Source organism: Zosterops lateralis (assembly GCF_965231275.1).
Source record: "Zosterops lateralis genome assembly, chromosome: 26".
Classification (NCBI taxonomy): Eukaryota; Metazoa; Chordata; class Aves; order Passeriformes; family Zosteropidae; genus Zosterops; species Zosterops lateralis.
The window spans coordinates 2,372,658-2,390,924 of NC_139786.1; the positions used below are offsets into that span (position 1 = coordinate 2,372,658).

General features: G+C 49.0%; 1 protein-coding gene across 1 annotated transcript; it reads left to right on the forward strand.

Moving 5' to 3' along the window:
- The first annotated feature begins 495 nt into the window (after positions 1–495).
- PTPN22 (protein tyrosine phosphatase non-receptor type 22) lies at positions 496–18,056 on the forward strand. The gene is made up of 21 exons (XM_083878501.1): positions 496–644; positions 3,413–3,521; positions 4,481–4,557; positions 5,510–5,605; positions 6,086–6,124; positions 6,539–6,610; positions 6,690–6,749; positions 7,128–7,270; positions 7,995–8,061; positions 9,049–9,126; positions 9,633–9,725; positions 11,041–11,117; positions 12,059–12,780; positions 13,748–13,834; positions 13,957–14,087; positions 14,740–14,767; positions 15,119–15,205; positions 15,515–15,618; positions 16,285–16,315; positions 16,985–17,062; positions 17,353–18,056. Exons 1-21 carry the CDS (start codon positions 558–560, stop codon positions 17,415–17,417), a joined length of 2,331 nt encoding a protein of 776 aa, XP_083734627.1. The 5' UTR covers positions 496–557; the 3' UTR covers positions 17,418–18,056.
- The last annotated feature ends 211 nt before the right edge of the window (positions 18,057–18,267 follow it).

The window sequence follows — 18,267 nt, forward strand, 5'->3', positions numbered from 1 at the left end:
AGTGTCCAAGGCCAGGTTGGATGGGGCTTAGAGCAACCTGGGATAATGGAGGCTGTCCCTGCCCATTGAGATGAGCTTTAAGGTCCCTCCCAACCCAAACCATTCCGGCATTCTACATTAAAAGTGTGAAGGGGAACTGTGGATTTTTCCATCCTGTTTTATGGATTCTTCCAGTCCCATTCCAGGTTTGAAGCCTTCCTGGTGGAGCACAGCCCCTTGTTGATGTGAATGCTCCACAGCTGCCCCCTGGGTACCCCAGGCAGTGATGGCTGGACACGGGGCTGAAGGAATTGGGGTGGTGGGGGTTTGGTCCCTACCCTTGTCCTCAGTGCTGCCCACCCTGTGCCAGGTGGGGATGGTTTGAACAGAGGGAGCCAGAGCCCTGAGCTCTGTTGTGTTGTCTGACCAGGATTATCTGCTACGCACTAATTTCCTTTGGGGCTGTGATGAAGTCAGAAAACCACAGGCAGCGCTCCCCGCCGGTGCCTTCCGCTGCCGATCACTTGACATGTCCCTTCCCAGGAGGGCCAGGCCAGCCACGCTCCAGCTCCACCACCATGGACCAAAGGGGGATCCTGCTGCACAACCTGGAAAGGGCCCAGAGCAAGAAGAGCAGCCCAGGGGAGTTTGCAGAGGAGTTTTTGGTGAGTTCACTCAAGGCTTGGCTCAGTGTTTCGGTTCGTTGCGCGGGGAATCACTCGGTCGCCTCTCAAACCTGTGACAGTGAGGTTTTCTAGGAGTTTTATAGCAGACACCCAGATGTTAGCTGGGCTAAGAGGAATGTAAAGACATGATAGGAATTTAATAGTTTGCATTTGAACTGTTTGCTTTTTAGCTGATTATCCAAGTGCTTCCTGTTTTCTGCTGGTTGAATGCACTTGTCGGGACATGGTTTCACTTTGCCTGGTAACAGAACTGGGGGCACAGGGAGGAATGTGGAGCCTCTTCCCCTTCTCCCCAGTGCAATCTGTTAGACCTGTGGCACATGAGCTCCTGCCTGGGATCTCTGGTTTTGCCTTGGCTTAGCTTGTCCTTGTTTCTATAGAGCACAGGGTGCCAAAGGCAGCTGTGGGTGCCCCATCCCTGGCAGTGTCCAAGGCCAGGCTGGACAGGGCTTGGAACAACCTGGGATAGTGGAAGGTGTCCCTGCCATGGCAGGGAGTGGGATGAGATGAGCTTTAAGGTCCCTTCCAACCCAAACCATTCTGGGATCTCTGTGCTCTACATCCAGCAGTGCCCCTGGCCCCTCCTGGAAACTACTCACTCCTTGTTCCCTCGGGGCAAAAGCTGCACAAAATGCTGATGGCTCCCACCACCCCCTGTGTTCTGCCTGGCCCTGAATTTGTGAGCTCTCTGATACATTTTTTGGTTTGGGTGGCAGGGGTGAGGCTCAGATGCCAATGCACCATCTCATGGCTAAAGCTGGTGGCTGGAGGTGGCATCAGCTGGAGGCAGGTGGCTCTGACAGGCTGCCTGGGCTGCTCTGAGAGAGGCAGAGACATTGCCCAGCTTTCACAGACACAGGGAAGGGTAAAACTGGTACCTCTGTGGGCTCTGAGATGTGTCAAGCACAGGACTGACCCTGGCAGTGAGCTCAGGGTTACTGAGGGGTCTCCACAAGCTCCAGCCCTGCTCTGTCACACCAGCAAAATCTGGCACTTCAAACACTTGGGGAAAGCTGAGTGCTTGGTTTCCAGGTGTCTGGGGTGGAGGGAAGTGATTAATCTGAGCCTGCAGTGACAGTCTGTTGTTCCATGGAACAAAGCGCTGTCACAGCCTGCTGAGTTTCCCCTCTCTCTGCCAGGGTGTGTGTGAGGCACAGAGCTCTGAGCCCTGGTGCTCAGCCTGCCTCCAGCAGCCTGATGTGTTAATTTCTGATCAAAATGGCAAGTAGAAATGGTCAAGGCTGCATTTTCCTGTTGGATGGGACAAGATCTTCTCAGGGTTACCTGATATGAGGCCACTTTTGCAAGGCAGGCTTCTGCTCCCAAACATGATAGAAACATTCATTCTCCACCCCAATTCCTGCCCTCTCCTCGTGGGACCAAGCATTTTTATGTGCAAATTGTGGTGATGTTGTTATGAAGGATAAGGGTTTTGTTAGGGTCCCTCTTTTCCCTCTGTGCAGTCTCAGAGCTGCACACTGCCCAGGCTCCCCAGGGAACAACCACAGCCCTGAGGCTGCCAAAGCTCCAGGAGTGTTTTGTCACCACTCTCAGACACAGGGTGGGATTTTGGGATGTCTGTGCAAGGCCAGGAGTTAGACTCAATGATTCTTGTGGATCCCATCCAGCCCAGGATATTTATTCCATGGTTCTGTGATTCCCACCTCCTTTTTCACACCTAGGCCAGGTGGTTTTGGGTTAGATTATTCAGGGAGAGAAAAGTCAGATGTTCAATGCCTTGGCTGTGGGAAGACTGGCTTTAGTATGGAGTGATGGCCCTTCCATGAAAGCTTTCCCTGGAAGCTGGGGGTGCTCTGGAAGGAGGTCCAACACCAGAATTGCTCAGAAGGTTACAGGGATGTGGGACATTTCTATCCCACTGTGTCTGCCCCATGTTCTTAATTAATAGAGACCGGACATATGGACTGTCCTGAGCTTCCTGCACCTCCTCCCTGACTCATTCCATCAGATCTCTGAGATTTAACTTCTGTTGTGGCTGAATTTAGTGTTTTAAAACTGCAGTTTAATATTGAAACCCAGCAACCTGGACATAAAAATACAAAAGAAAAAATACAGTGAGAATGGTGCTTTTTGAAGCTGATGGTAAAAAATAGTGTGTGTTATTTAGAAACTAGTAGCAGTGAAATAAAATTCTATGCTTTGCCAGGAGAAAGATGCTTTAACTCTCTGTGAGTGCCACAGCTTTATCCTGAAAATGAAAGAGATGAGAGATTTGCAGCCCTAGGGGTCTGTCCCAGGACTCCTTCTCTTTGATCAGTCCATGGAATCCCTCTGCTCCAGTTGCTTGTGCTGCCTTAGTGACTTGAGCATCGCTGCTTCCCACTACAGACGGGAGCATCCCTACCAAAGTGAGGAAAATCAATAGATTTACCTGTCTTTTCTGGTATCATTTGTTGAAGGTGCTTTGACACTGTCACTGCTCTGATTTGGGTGCCATTTGTGCTGAGAGTGGCTCCCCTGGGCCTCGCTCACTTGTGAGGGCGACGCTTTGTGTCACTTCACAAGGAGACGTGTGGGCCCTGCTCAGCACACACTTTCCATTCTCCAGAAAGTCTGTGCTGGGGCTCTCAGGTGGTTCTGTCTCTATTCTTGCACTGAGGAAAGAATTAATGGTGCCAGCCTTGCTTTGCAGTAGCAAACGTGACCCCTCGAGACCTTCATGCACTCCCCAGCAGTGCGCTGGCTGTGGCACGTCTGCTGCAATTTGTTCCACTCTTTTATCACAGAAGCTGAAGAGACAGTCAACAAAGTACAGATCGGATAAAATCTACCCTACAGCAGCGTCTGAGCAGCCAGAGAATGTCAAGAAGAACAGATACAAGGACATCTTACCTTGTAGGTTGGGGATGGCGCGTGTTCCTACTCAGTTTTTTGTTTTTCTTGCTTTTCTTGTTCTCCATCCTGTGGTGCCCACCTGCATGGTTGGTGTATGTGAGCATCTCAGTGCTGTCTGTTGGCTTTGAGTCCTGCTGCTCAGATTTAGGGCTTTGGCTGCTGCAGTGCCTGCTCTGGAGCACTCTGGCACAATCAACACTGTCAGGCACATGGTGGAATTTTGGGGATGTCCCGTGCAGGGTGGGAGTTGGACTCGATCCTTGTGGGTCCTTTTCAACCAAGAATATTCTGTGATATTTCTACAGACAGAAAAGTTTCTATTCACTAGGAAACACATCCTCCAGTGATTATCCTTGCGAGCTTTCTGGTTAGCACTGCAACCCCCTGCCTCCAGTGGCCTTTGGACAATGATGTCTCTGTGATGTACAAAGCAGACAACAGGCAAACCTTGCTGTGGTTTGCCTTGGCTTGGTGCAATGTTCTCCAAAGGACACTGTCCCAGGGTCAGAGCAGACTGTCTATTTTGTCCATTCCAACTTGGAAAAGAAAGTAAATCACAGAGTCATTGAGGTTGGAAAAGACCTCCAAGACCGAGCCCAGCTTTCAAACCTTTGTATCCAACCCCACAGAGCTGGTTTGAGCCTAGAGTGGGGTTAGGTGGTTTTGGGCTTGGCTTGCTGCATGGTCAGAGGGGATCAGCCTTGCACTGGGGTAATGGCAGCACCTGAAGTTCTCCCCTAAAACCTCCCTCACTCTCCACAAGGGCCTTGTCCATCCCCTGTGTGTGCAGGCAGCAGGGCTGTGGGCGGTGTGGGAGGGACACCAGCTGCTTGCAAAGCCACCCACCCGCCCTGGATGAGCTCTCTGACATGAATACTCCCCCAAAGCTCCTTGTGCTGCCCTCCCTGGGCTCAGTGACCATGAAGGACAAACACTGATTGCTTTCCCTGCCTTTGCAGTTGACCACAGCAGAGTGAAGCTGTCCCTGATTACATCGGACACAGATTCTCATTACATCAATGCCAACTTCATCAAGGTTTGCCTCTTTTGTGGCTTTTTGTCCTGCAAAGGTGTTGGTGGTGCCACCTCAGTGGGTTGTGCCAGGAGGAGCAGGTTGGGGGCTCTGCTGAACCAAAGGGCTCTGCAGCAGTTTCTGGGCTGTGCTCAAGGATAACAGATGTGAGAAGAGGAGGGAGCCCCCCAGAAACCCCCCGTGCAGCACAGAGACTGGGCTGGGGGGCAAGGGCTGCACTGATGCCGGGGGTGGAACAGTTTGTGGTTCACAGCCCCAACTTCCTTGTCGCTGTTGCTGCCTTTGGTGGGTGACAGTGGTGCTAAACTGCCTGTGGCCAGGGTCGCCTGGGCTGAAAGCAGTGCAGAGGCAGGAAACCTTGCAGTGCTGCAGGGCTGGGACCTGCTGCTGGGGTGAGAAATGGGGCAGGTCAGTGTGGGACACTGCTCCATCCACAGATTTGTGAGGTTTGGGATTGTCCTGGGCCTACAGCCCTTCTCTGACTGACAGAGAGATAGATTGATGATAGATAGATAGATAGATAGATAGATAGATAGATAGATAGATAGATAGAAGGTTCCCTTCATTCCTCATGACAGCGACCAGTGACCCAGGACTCTGTAACCCGTCTGCAGAAGAACAGACCATCCCAACAGGATCACAGTTCATTCTTTGGCCATCAGCAACATCAGAGCTGTGGCCACATCATCTCCAAGCTCCCAGAGGCACTGTAAGAACTGGTTCTGGTCTCTGGGAGCAGATCTCAGCTCAATCCCAGCTCCCCAGCTTGGCCCTGTCTTTTTTGGTTTGCACACCAATGCTTGAGTTAATCTGTGTGCCCAAAATTCAACTATATGAAAGTCCTTCTAAATCCTTAATAGGCTTGCTGACAGCAGAAAATTCAGAGAGAGGAATGACTTTATTTATGCTGGTGAACTGTGCACAGATGTGTCCATGTCTGGTTTGAATGTTCCAGGGTGTCTATGGGCCAAGAGCATACATTGCAACCCAGGGTCCTCTCCCCACTACTGTCATTGACTTTTGGAGGATGATTTGGGAGTATGAAGTCCTGGTAAGGTGCAGATTTATATTTAAATATCAACTTTGTATGGTTTTTTGTGGGTTTTTTTGGTGGTTTGTTGGGGGGGGGGGGGCGGGTTTGGTTGGTTGGTTGGTTGGTTGGTTGGTTGGTTGGTTGGTTTTTTTAAAGTTGCCCTTACAGCCAGAAGAACTCTGTGAGCCAGTGAGAGTGTCAGGGTTTCACTCCAGGTGTTGTGTGTGTCCCACATCTCTCCTGTCAGCCTCCTCCCCCTTGTGCCAGGGCAGGAGTCTGCTGGTGGCTGTCCCTGCCTTTGGGCTCTGCTGGGGAGATCCTTGTGCCAGGCTGTGGGTGGTGTCCCAGTGTCACTCATCTGGCAGTTGGGGCTTGGGGGGAAAGACAGCCCAGAGAGTTTCCTTATCACTGATAAGTACCCACAAGAGATGAGTTTAATTTTGGTGCCTGGATAAGAAACTGGTGTTCAGACTTTTCTAAGGAACCTTTTCCCTGCAGGTCGTGGTCATGGCTTGTATGGAGTTTGAAATGGGGAAGGTGAGTAGTGTGTCACAGATGGCCCTGAGTGCCAGGGTGAGAGATGCAGATTTTTATTAAATCCCATTATTGACAGCCAGTTTCTGTTTGATTTAAGCTGGGCTTTGGGTCTCCAGCTGCAAATGGTCCCATGGGAGATGTCCCTGCCCATGGCAGAGGGTGAAATGAGATGATCTTTAAGGTCCTTTCCAACCAAACCAGTCTCTGATTCCATGAAATTCTTTAGCCATTTCTGATAGCACAGGGAATCTCTCTGGAAAGGGAAAACCACCAGTGGCAGCTCCAAGGAAGGGGAGGCTGGAGCTGGACAGCAGCAAGAGCTGAGCCTCTTTCCAGCATCAATTTTGTCCTGAAAAGTGAAAAAGGAGAAGGCACAGCTGGGAATAACCAAACACACCTTGCTTGTCCCAACAGAAGAAATGCGAGCGGTACTGGGCGGAGGTGGACGGCTCCCCCCTGCACTGTGGCTCTTTCTCCATCACCTGTGTGAGTGCAGCCACCTCAGCACCCTGTCCCACCCCGGGGCACCCGTGGAAAATCTGACTCTGACCCCTTTCCTCTGCAGGAGGCTGAGGAGAAGAGGAATGAATATGTGATTAGGACTTTAAAGGTGACCCTGAACGAGGTAAGGAGGAAAGGTCAAGGCAGAAAATGCACCTGGGCTGGCTTTGTTGTATAAATAATATATTAAAATATGGTACATTTTGTGCAGAAAATGTTACATTGCTCAGGCTGCTGAATTAGATTTGACAGTAGTTGAGGGAACAAAGGAAGTAAAAAATTCATTTACTCAGATCTGAGTTTCTGAAGCTGTTTGTCAGTCATGGCAAATCAGACTCCGGGTAAGCGAGGCCAAGAATGTCACAAAACATCTCCTGCAGCAAAACCAACTGCAAACTGCTGCTCTGCCCTTTGCCTGCTGATGCAGATGGGGATGGAGCAGAAATCCAGCTCCCCTTGCCGTGCTGACATCCCTGACCCTGCCACTGCTCTTCTCCTGCAGGCGACCCGCACCATCTACCATTTCCACTACAGAAACTGGCCTGACCACCACATCCCCTCGTCCATCGAGCCCATCCTGCAGCTCGTCAGGGACATTCGGTGCTACCAGCCCGATGACAGGGTCCCTGTCTGCATCCACTGCAGGTGGGTGACACAGCCTGAGGGGTCACAGCCTGAGGGAAGCTGGCCAAACCCATAGCCAAGCTCCTCTTGTAGGTAAAGGGTTCTTCTGAGGGCAGCCAGCACAGTTAAGGGGCAGGGAAGGAGGCAGCAGCAGACCAGCAACAGAATCACAGAGCCGTGGAATTGTTTAGGTTGGAAAAGTCCCTTAAGATGGTCCAGTTCAACCATTTACCCAGCACTGCCAAGGCCACCACTAAACCACATCCTCAAGTGCCACATCTACACATATTTTCAATGGTGACTTCACTACTCCCTATGCCAATGCTTGGCAATGCTTTTGGTGTAGAAATTTTCTCGAATATGCAATCTAAATGTCCCCTGGGGCAACCTGAGGCCATTTCCTCTTGTCCTGTCCCTTGTTAGTTGGGAGAAGAGACCAACACCCAGCTGGCTACACCCTCCTGTCAGGGAGCTGGAGAGAGTGAGAATATCTGGGTCAGAGGCCACCGCCACTGGGCATGTCTACATGTGTCTGGTCACCTCAGGAGGGCTGAGAGCTGTTCTCAGGGCATGAGCTGTGCCTCCAAACCCTGTGCACAGAGCCCTGCGTGGGCTGAAGCTGCAGCATCCTGCGGGTCTGCAGGATGTGTGTGGGATGGCAGGGTCACAGGTGGCTGTGGGGCTCCTCCAAACACCCCAGTCAGCACACTCAGTGCCCACCCCGTGCCCGGGGCTCTCATTGCAGTGCTGGCTGTGGCAGGACCGGCGTCATCTGCGCCATCGACTACACCCAGAAGCTGCTGAAGGATGGGGTGAGTGCCAGCCCTTCCCTGCCCTCAATGCCCCCTGCACCCCTCTGTCCCTGCCCAGCCTCCCCTCTGCCTTTCACCCTCTCTGACTGCACCTTTCAGGTGAAATGGGAGCTCCCCATGGCCTGACTGGAGCACAACAGTGGCCAAAGTGCTGATTCCCCAGTGTCAGTTTGTGCCACTCCTCTCTTCAGGCACTGACAGCATCACACCAGTGGGGCAGAGTCCCCCCTGCACTGCTCCCTCTGGCCAGGCCTCCAGCTCACAGCACATGGCCTTGTGCTGACCTTCACTCTTCAATACATCTTTACTGTCACATTCATCTCTCTGCACTCACACATCAGATATTCAGTGTTTCCAAACCACCTCCTTGCTTTACTCTGACTCTCCAATAATGGTACAGGCAGTAACCCCTGGCCCCAGGGCAGGTGCTGGGACTCAGAGGAGAGCCTGCTGTCTTCTGTTCTACAGTTCCCTGAACCCACCCAATGGGAAATCACTGTCACGTCCTTCGTGCTGCCCACAGCTGTTATAAAAAGAGTATTTTGTGTGGAGTGTGAGACAGGAGAGAGGAGGATGGTTTGTAATAAATAAAATAGCACTTTAGGAAGGCCCTTTGTTAAGAATTATTGCAGTAGTGGATTTCAGACAGTGCTCTAAACTGCATCATGATTTGGAAGCTTTGTGGAATTAGACCTGTCTGTGATTATTTTATCAGAAAAATCGTAGAAATCATGGAAGGTTTTGGGTTGGAAGGATCTTAAAAATCCTCTTTTTCCAGCCCCCTGCCATGGGCAGGGACACCTTCCACAGGCTCCAAACCCTGTTCAACCTGGCCTTGGACACTTCCAGGGATGGGGCAGCCACAGCTTCTCGCCATCCTGTGCCAGGGCCTCCCCACCCTCACAGGGAAGAATTCCTTCCCAATATTAAATCTAAATTTCTCCTCTTTTACTTTAAAACCATTTTTTCTTTTCTCTTTCTCACCAGATCCTTCCAGTGAACTTCAGTGTTTTCAATCTGATCCAGGAAATGCGCACACAAAGACCTTGCATAGTGCAGACCAAGGTTTGTTTGCCACCAGCTGCTCCACGCTGGGACCTCACCTTTTCCCCAGGAGGGTTTGCAGCAGGGACACCCAGAGCAGTGGTGCTGGTGGGAGCTGTTGTGCAAAGTCCCTTTTCTGAACTGAACAATGATTTGGCAGAAATTAATTTGGTAGCTGAAGGTTTCCTTGTGGAGAGCTGGGACAGTGCTCACAGCGTGATTTATCAAATGCTTATGCTGTGAAACCAGGGACTGTCCTGGCAATAAAGTGGGAACTTTTCTCAGCTGAAACAGCCTGAAGAGGAAGCTCAATGCAGAACAGTGTTGTTTGCACACCCAAAAACCCCCCAAAATGCTTCACTATGAACCCTGTGAGAGTTGTGGCTTCTGCCTCTTCTCAGACTTCACACCCTGCACATGGACAGGAAAGCAGCTTCTCTCTGGGGTGGTGCTTGCTTGGGAAAAGGTGGCCATTCACAGGCCCCACCGGGGCTGCCTGTCACATTTTTTGTCTGTCTGGAATGCAGGAGCAGTATGAGCTGGTTTACGATGCGGTGATTGAGCTCTTCAAAAGGCAGATTGAAGCACTCGATGCTCAGAAAGATTCTGCTGCTTCACAGGTAAAACTGCCAGGACAAACATCCTGCCTCTTGCAGCCTGGGCACTCCAGCTCTAACCTCAATTCCTGCTGCAGACCTGGGATGAATCCTCGTATTTTCTGCTCCCCTTGATACCCAAATTGAGTTATTTTGATGTTAACCCATGAGAATCCAGCTTTTCCCCTGAATCACAAACAAGAGCTAGATTTTCTTCAGTCTCAAAACCATTTTCTATTTTCTATATATTTTTATGGTTGTTTAATGTCATGAGTGAATAGAACAGCGTGAATTTTCTATAGGAGTGACTGATTTCCATGGGGATGTGCCAATGAAGCTTGTCTTCCTGGAGTGTTTGCAAGGGATTTTCAGACCAGGTTGGGAAGGTCCAGGTTGGGAAGCTTCGGGATCACAGGGCAGTGATGCTGAAAGTGTTCCCTCATGTGAGGGAATCAGCACTACAGCCTGTCTGTGGCAGGGCACAGGGGGAAATATCTTGTGAAAAACATGGCAAAGTCTCACAAATCTGTTACACCTCTGAGGAAAAGAAAGGTGGACTTGGTGTGAAGTTGCATATTAGGAATAGCCAAAACGTCTTTAGTTGAGGCTTTCTTTGCTCTTGCTGTTCTGTGACTGCTGACATGAACCTCACTGGATCAAATCCAGGAAAGTAATTGCATCACAGCAAAGCCTGGAAGGTCACAGTGAGCTCATTTGGTCAGAAACTTTATCTAAAGAATTGGGAAGGGGATCCTGCGATGGGACTCGTGCCTCAGTCCTGCCATAGGATTTGCAGGATGTTCCAAGCCAGAGCTGAGTGAGAAAAAAAAAACTGGGAAAAGTCTTTTTGGACTGATTAAGGACAGTCTGTGAGCAAAGGTCACACAGGGCTGGGCTGACACAAAATGCAGAGGACGTTTCAAGTCAGGATGTGGTTTTGTAGCTCTTGCCCAAATCTCTCGCCCCCCTAAACCTCCCTGTCCTCTGAGGACACTGTGCAGAGCATGGGGATGGCCACGAGCTGGTGTCACCAACAAAAGCAGCACCAGCTCACCCAGTGTGGGCTCCTGAAGGCAGAGTGTCTGCACAGGCTGCCTGCCAGCTGTTTGGCACAGCTGGATGGTTGTAGGGCTCACTGTACTCCCATTACAGAAAGGTGCTGTCAGGATTTACTCTTCAGGAAGTTCAGTCTGCAGTTTCCAGCTCCATCTTGGTTTCATTTCCCAAGTGCTTTAGTAATTAGAAGTATTTGGCAAAAATCCTCACTCCTGAAGCAGCACATTGATGTTTTTTGCATTCTGCCTCCTCACTCTTGTTTGCAAACTTTTCCTTTCCCTAGGAAGGAGCAGGACATCCTGTAGCCAAGCCAGTCCTGACTCCAGTGGAAGACATTTATGGCCTGAGTTTACTCACCTGGTAAGGCCTCAGCACAAATATCCCTGGTTGGTATTTGCAGTCACCCACACGATTTCAGAGGGATGAACTTTTAGATGTGTGCTTTGGAACGCTTTAACTCTCAGGATCTGCTGCCTCCCTTGAGTCTCACTTTGACTCTCATGTCTGTTCTCAACATAATTCATCAAATCATAAAGGTTGGGAAAGTCTCCTAAGAGCACTGAGCACAACCATTAACCCAGCACTGGCCAGTCTAACTCTAAGCCACGTCCCCAAGTGCCAAACCTACATGTCTTTTGAACATTTCCATGGATGGCATTTCCATCACTTCCCTGGGCAGTCTGTTGCAATGTCTGATCACCCCCTCAGTGAAGAAACTTTTCCCAATTTCCTAATAATTCCTGCTCTTCTCACTGATGTGTCTCAGCCTCTTCCCTGTGTGTCATTATCTGTCTCCTTCTTCTGCCCTGGGCTTTGTGTCACGCAGTGTTTCACATATGAACTGAAAACAGTATAAAACAGCATAAAAAAGTCTCATGAACACGGAGGCTGGGTCATCCCAGCCCTCTGCCTGGAATGCAATGCCCATACACTGGTCCCATCTTCCACCTGCACATTCCACTCTTGCTGCAGGAACTGCAGTCCTGAGGATCCACCTTCCCAATATCAGCAGCTTCCAGGGCTGGTAGGATCTCTCTGGGATGGCAGTGTCTACTTTCTGTAAATAATTTTGCTTTTGGGTTCAGTTTGCTGACATAAAGGAGGCTCCTCTGTTCACCATTTAACAGTGTTGGAATAGAGCACAGTCCTTCCCTGTGCTCCTTGCTTGAGGCTGGGCAGGGCTCTGTATTCCCAAGGGAATTGCTCCTGGGAGCAGCGCTGTGGGCACTGTAACTGTGCTCACACTTTCTGAGCCCTCCATGGCTTTATCCCCACACCACTTTTTTGTGTTTTTACCGCAGCTCAGAGCCACAGGAGGAGGCTCCACACCAGCAGCAGGACGGGCACCAACACCTCCCTCCCTTGGCACAGAGCAAAGTGTCCCTGCCCTCGCTGTGTGCCCTGGGAGGGCAGCACAGCTCTGCCCGGAGAGTGCCCCCCATCAGACAGGCCATCTCCTTCGGGGCTCTGAACTTCAGCAGCTGCAGGAAAACAGCTGCCAGCAAGCCCTGGGGGGCTGGGGATGCCCCTCAGAAATGCCACAGCTGGGAGCTGGAGCTGGAGCTGGAGCCAAAGGGAGCAGGCAGGAGGGGGCCTGGTGCCAGAGCACCTCTGGCATGGACTGTGTCGACCCCTCTGGAGCTGGGGCAGAGAGGAGAAGGATTGGAATGGGATGCAGGGGATGCCAAGCCTGTTTGGAGTCCGCAGTGGCCAAAAGCTGGTCACTCGAGCCTCCAGGATGGATTTTCCCCTGTGGACCTGAAGCCCTCCAGACGAGCAGCAGATGGCCCCTCAGGCCACAGGAACCAGAGGCAATGCCCTCACCCCCACCTGTGCTCAGCAGAAGACCCCTACTTCTCATCACTCTCTCCAGATGACCCCGTGTCCCCCGCGTTTCCCTTTCTGGAGGGGCAGGATGAGCTCCTTCCTTCGTGCTCTGCCAGTGCCCCACTACAGCCCACCACAGGCAGCTCCCCATCATCCCACCACAGTCCCCTGAACCAGGACAGGATCCTCCCCTCGGGTGAGTGCTGCTGGGACAAGGGGACATGTGGGACCAGGTTACTCTGGACTTGGGCATGTTGGAGGGAGTCGTCAGTGTGGTCATCTGGTGTCCAGGCAGGGCTGTAGCTGCTCCTCAGCTACAGGGAGGTGAGGGAGAAGCTGGTTTCATCCTCACACTCTTTTCATCCTGCCTGGATTTTTTTTTTCCCCTACAAACATTTTAAGAGCAGCATAATTTTGCTGTTTGCATTACCCAGCTGCTCTGAAACCACTGTGTCACCTCAGAGCAGCTCTCACAGGGAGGCAGGGGATGATGCTGACTAATTCTTACACCAAGATGCTCCAAAAAGCATTCAGAAAGCTCCCAGAAATGGGAAATTCCACTCTTTGCTGCAGCGTGTCATGCAGAGGACACTGAAATCCCTCTGAGATTGAGAGATCCAGGATTTCAGGGGCCCTGAGCAAACTGGGTGACACCCCTGTCCATGGTGGGGGTGTTTGGTCTAAAGGGTTTTTAAGGTCCCTTCCAACCCAACCCATTCCATGATTCAACACAAGTGTTTTGCCCAGACCTGTAGTCTTAAATCCATCACCTGTCATATGAGGAAGGTGGAATTATTCCTTGTTCTGGTTAGTCCTGGTCCATTTGGACATTTCCTATTGTCCACAGCTTTGGCACTTGCTCCACTTTGTCCTGCCCAGGCTCCTCAGCATTCAATGTCACAAAGACATGCTCATTATCCCTTGGGAAGTCCTGGGAATTGCAGCCCAAGCCAAGCAGCAGCAGAACCACCAGCTGTGTGCCGGGCTCTGTGCTGGGTTCTGCTCATTTTCCTTGTGCAATCAGTGCTGGGAGTTATTTGGATGTTTACACACAGTTTAGAGGTGTTGAACATCAATCTCTAGTGCGTGGCAGGACAGGAGCAGCCCCCTCCCCTACACAGTGCCCTGCCATGCCAGTGACCTGTCTGTGTCTCTCCAACCAGCCCCTCTGCCACAGCCTGATGATGATGATGCTCCTCCACCCCTGCCCCAGCGCACCCCCGAGTCCTTCATTGTGGCCAGTGAGTCTGGTGAGTGATTAACAACATTAAATGTGGCTCTGAGCAGCACTGAGGGCTCATCAGGGTGGTTCTGTAGCGTCTGGCAGTGCCTGGGGTGAGGAATGATCTCTCTCTTGTTCAATTGCTTCTAGGACAATTTCCTCAGGCCAGTTTGGATCTCCAGCTTCCAGACAGAAATCCAAATATTGGAACATCCCGGGAGTGGAGTGGCGAGTCTCACTCAGAGGGGTTTCATGACCCTGTGAGGCTGAGACCATGTAAGGTAACTGAGTGGCTTTTTACCTCTTTTCCAGCATTATTCCTATGCCAATCTCCTTACTACATTCCCTTCTGTGAGAAAGACTAGTTTTGGCACTTTCTACTTGCCATAAATTATTTCACTGAATGGTTTGGGTTGGAAGGGATTCTTAATAATCCCATTCCACCCCCCTGCCATGGGCAGGGACACCTTCCACTAGAGCAGGATGCTCCTGGCTTTGAACAGTTCCAGGGATTTCAGGGCTCAGGATTGGAAAGAAGACATGGCCTCAGTCCAGCCCTTTCTTATCAACATCTACTTTACTCCAAACATTATTTTTTGGGATTCTAAGACCAGTACAGGGTAATAAACACATTGTCCCTCATTTAAAGAAGGATAATGAAGACAGGACATTAGTGTTCTGGTGAGACTCACACAGCCCTGTGGACCTGACCAAAATTTAGGCCTCTCTGGGTCATCCCACAGCTGAGTGACAGCTCTGTGAAGTGGAAGAATGAGGCACAAGTCTGTCTTCCTTTACATGAGTGTGGAGGTGTATGTGGGAGGGTGTTTGCACATCACATCCTTTCCTCATCTTCTCTGGCTTCCTTGTATGCAAGAAAACAACATTTGGATGTGGAAATTTTAAATACCTGCCTTGTTTTTTTGTTTCCAGAGTGTGAAGCTTTGGAGCCCACGAACAGGTATGAGTTTAACGCTGGGATAATTTTTGGAATGAAGATCTGCTTGTTTTTCTGAAACTGTTTTATTTAGTAAAAGTGTTTAGTATCTGTGCAACAGAAAATTGTTGCTTAGTAGTTCTGCAACTACATACCAGAACTAGATAGCTCTGCAACCAAGTAAACTGGTAGTTCTGTGTTTCCTAATCAGCTCCTGCCTTATCCTGTGCATGAGGATGTTCCTTGGAGCCTCCTCTTTGTCTGCATGTTGTGTGTTGCCTTTGAGACAACTGAGATAAGCTGGTTGCTTCTAACATAGATATAGCTATCTTATTTTAAAGCTAGTGACCAACTCTTTTATCTCTGCTTTCTCAGAGACAAAGAGAACCCAGGATCGCTCTAATTCTCCTCCTCCGCTTCCTGAAAGAACCCCGGAGTCGTTTGTTCTTGCTGAGGCAGCAAGTGAGTGCTGAGCTTTTTTCTCAGGATGTAACTGAGGTTTTACACTCACACCTAAACCTGTAGGTTTCTGTGAGCGTGGCCCACTTCTTCAAATAATTGCCAGGTAGTGCTTCAGCACTTCCCTGCAGGAGAGTTCAGCAAATACAACTCACAAGTAGGGAACCTGCAGAAAACACAAGTAGGGAACCTGCAGAAAATTTCTAGAAGTGCTGCATTAGAGGAGATGAAAAGAAAGAACAAAGCACTTGGAAAAAAGCAGGAGGATTTGTGAATGACCATTGAAAATGTATGTATGATGTATGTTCCCAGGTCTGCAGCCTGCAGCAAGAAATTCCTCAGTTCCTGCGGGTTTGGAGAACAAGGGCTCAGAAACATCATCCAAAGAACTCATGAAATGCTTCAAGAGGAGCAAGGTAAAAGAAACAAAAGGTCTAGAAACCATAGAGGGAGAGAGAAGAGCTCTGGCACAGCTGGTGCTGCTCTTTCACTGGTCACTGGGGGAACAGGGCCTGCTTTGAGAGCACTCGTGTTTAGGGCAAGAAAATAAGAGTAATAAAAATATTCTGGTGTAGAATTGCAAACACTCACCCTGTCTGCACCGGGAACAGAGTAACCCAGCCCTGCCCGTGCCAGAGGTTGTGCCTCCATCCACCTGGAGTGCCAGTTGCTGTGGGAAAAAGTTGCTCCAGTGGAGTCTGAGTCTGTTCTACCAGGACAGAACCATCACCAGCCCTCTCTTGTTGAGCCTCCTGTTAATTATCCTGTGAGATTGTACTTTGGGGTGTTATGCTGGGACAGAAAAGCACTTGAGGAAAACAGCAAGAAAAATACAAACTGGAGGCATTTGGGATGACAAGGAAAAAAACCAAAGAGAGTGGCACAAAATTTGCTTTTTTATGAAATGTGATAATTTTACATTTATCAGTGAATTCCCACAGTAGCTGATCTATTTCTACATCTACATTTATCAGTATTTTTATACATGTGCATTTACCAGCAAATTCCCTTTACCACAGTAGCTGATCCACTGCTTCACACATTTTTTTCTAACACCTTTTTTCCTTTTTTTTTTTTTTCAGAGCTTGAGAATATTGAAAAATGTGAAAAAAAGTAAGTCTTCCAGGCTAATATCTTCCCAATGGATTTAGGCAAGTATGTGTGGGACAGAAATACCAAGAACCTGAACTTTTCCAGTGTGAAATTCCCTGCACTTTGGAGCAGGACATGCAGAGCTGTGATAACTGAGCACCTTCTCACCCAGAGAGCTGTATCTGTTGTAGGAAAGTCACAAGGATGTTGTGCTTCCCTTTGAGGACTTTGGGGACAAATTATCAAATCCTTCAGGTTATTTAAACCTACAAATGGGAGATATGGGTGCTGGGAGAATATGAGCCCCTCCCTAAATCCTGACCAAGCTATTTGAAGCATAAATAAGGAATTTCTCATCAGAATCCCTTTGATCTAAAATTAAAACACTCATCTTGAAAACAGGGCTGCTAAAAAGGGTTTAAAGCACTTCTGAGCAAACATTTTCTCAGCAGATACAGCTGCAGGAGTAAATCCACTCCCTGTAAATACAGGATTGCACAAATTAAGGAAGGAATTCTCCCCTGTGAGGGTGGGGAGGCCCTGGCACAGAGTGGCTGCCCCTGGATCCCTGCAAGTGTCCAAGGCCAGGCTGGACAGGGCTTTTCCAGGCTAAAGAATTCCATGATTCCACAAGTTCAGCTCTGGAATTACCAGTGACCAACTGCTCCAGCCTCATTTTTTTATTTCTAGGTATCTGCAGTCCATCTTCACTGACAAAATCATCAGAACCTGCCCCGACAAACTCTTCAAGGTCTTTCCTTAACTTTGGTATGTTTTCCTCTTTGTGTTTTGGTAGGAAGAACCTGGTTTTTGGAAGTCTAAATGCCAGGCAGAACACTTACAAACTACAATTATTTAAAATAATGCTCATTGGGCTTTACATATTTAGTTTTTACACATTTACAACTTTATGTTGCTTTTCTGTCATATCTTAAAGCTTGGGGAAGATCTGAAATTACAAGTATTTTCAATCCCTGTGTTATTTTAAGGGATTACATAATCAGCATCTGTAACATGCAGGATTCGTTGCATTAAAAATACACATAATTTCTTCCTAGGCTTTGCAAATCGATTTTCAAAACCTAAAGGACCAAGAAATCCACCCCCAGCATGGAATATTTAGATCTATTTTATAGACTTGGCATTGCAGATTTGTGAAGCCATCCTGAAATACTTGGAATGCCCCATCCCAGTGAAGCTTCCACCAAAATAAACACATCTAAAGCTGTTACACGGTGTTGGCAGCTCAGGCACTACTTGCACATTCACTGAATTTAAATCTGGAGTTTTAAAGTCGAGAATGTAAAAGCACCAGCAGCCTTCAGTTAATTCACAATGGGATGGAAGGTAAACCTTGGAATACAAGTTTTTTTCCTAAGGAGGGACATAATTTTGTCGTGTTTTGGAATGTGATCACTTCAAAAAGATGGATTTGAGCATAAACTGATGATGGGAAGCAGTGAAGATTATGGAATGAACTGGAAAGCCACTGGAGCAGTGAGGTGGATCAAGAGCCTCTCTCACCTTTGTGGGTCTCCTGCAATCAAAGACACTGAAATGTTTACATTGCTTGGACTCAGTGGGAATTAGCAGCCCAAATTTTAGAAATAATAGAAGCTTTTGTGGGTTTTTTCCCCCCATCTGAGTGAATCAGAGCATTTGTCTGGATTTTGGGGCAATAAGGCTGAAGATGGTGAATTGATCCCATAGAGACTAAACTGGTGTAACTGGACTGTACAATTGGCTGACCCAGCTGCTCTTCTGTCTGGGATAAAAAAACCCAATAAATCCCAAAACACCACGACAGCAAGAAAAATATTATTCTCTTTTAAAACAATGCTGTTTCTAAAGCTTTGTGATTGTCCAGCACAGAATTTCAGGTGGGAAAAGGGATGAATGAGATTTCTCACCAGATTCCACCAACCAAGGTTGGATTTGGGCAATTTGGTCAAGAAAAAATTGGAATGGAAAAC

What these genes read in the sequence shown, in the direction of transcription:
- PTPN22 (XM_083878501.1), top strand. Translation starts at nt 558, where the DNA reads ATGGACCAAAGGGGGATCCTGCTGCACAACCTGGAAAGGGCCCAGAGC. An exon ending in CATTGTGGCCAGTGAGTCTG is followed by an intron (nt 13,835 to 13,956) that starts GTGAGTGATTAA and finishes AATTGCTTCTAG; the next exon opens with GACAATTTCCTCAGGCCAGT. An exon ending in ATTGAAAAATGTGAAAAAAA is followed by an intron (nt 16,316 to 16,984) that starts GTAAGTCTTCCA and finishes TTTTATTTCTAG; the next exon opens with GTATCTGCAGTCCATCTTCA.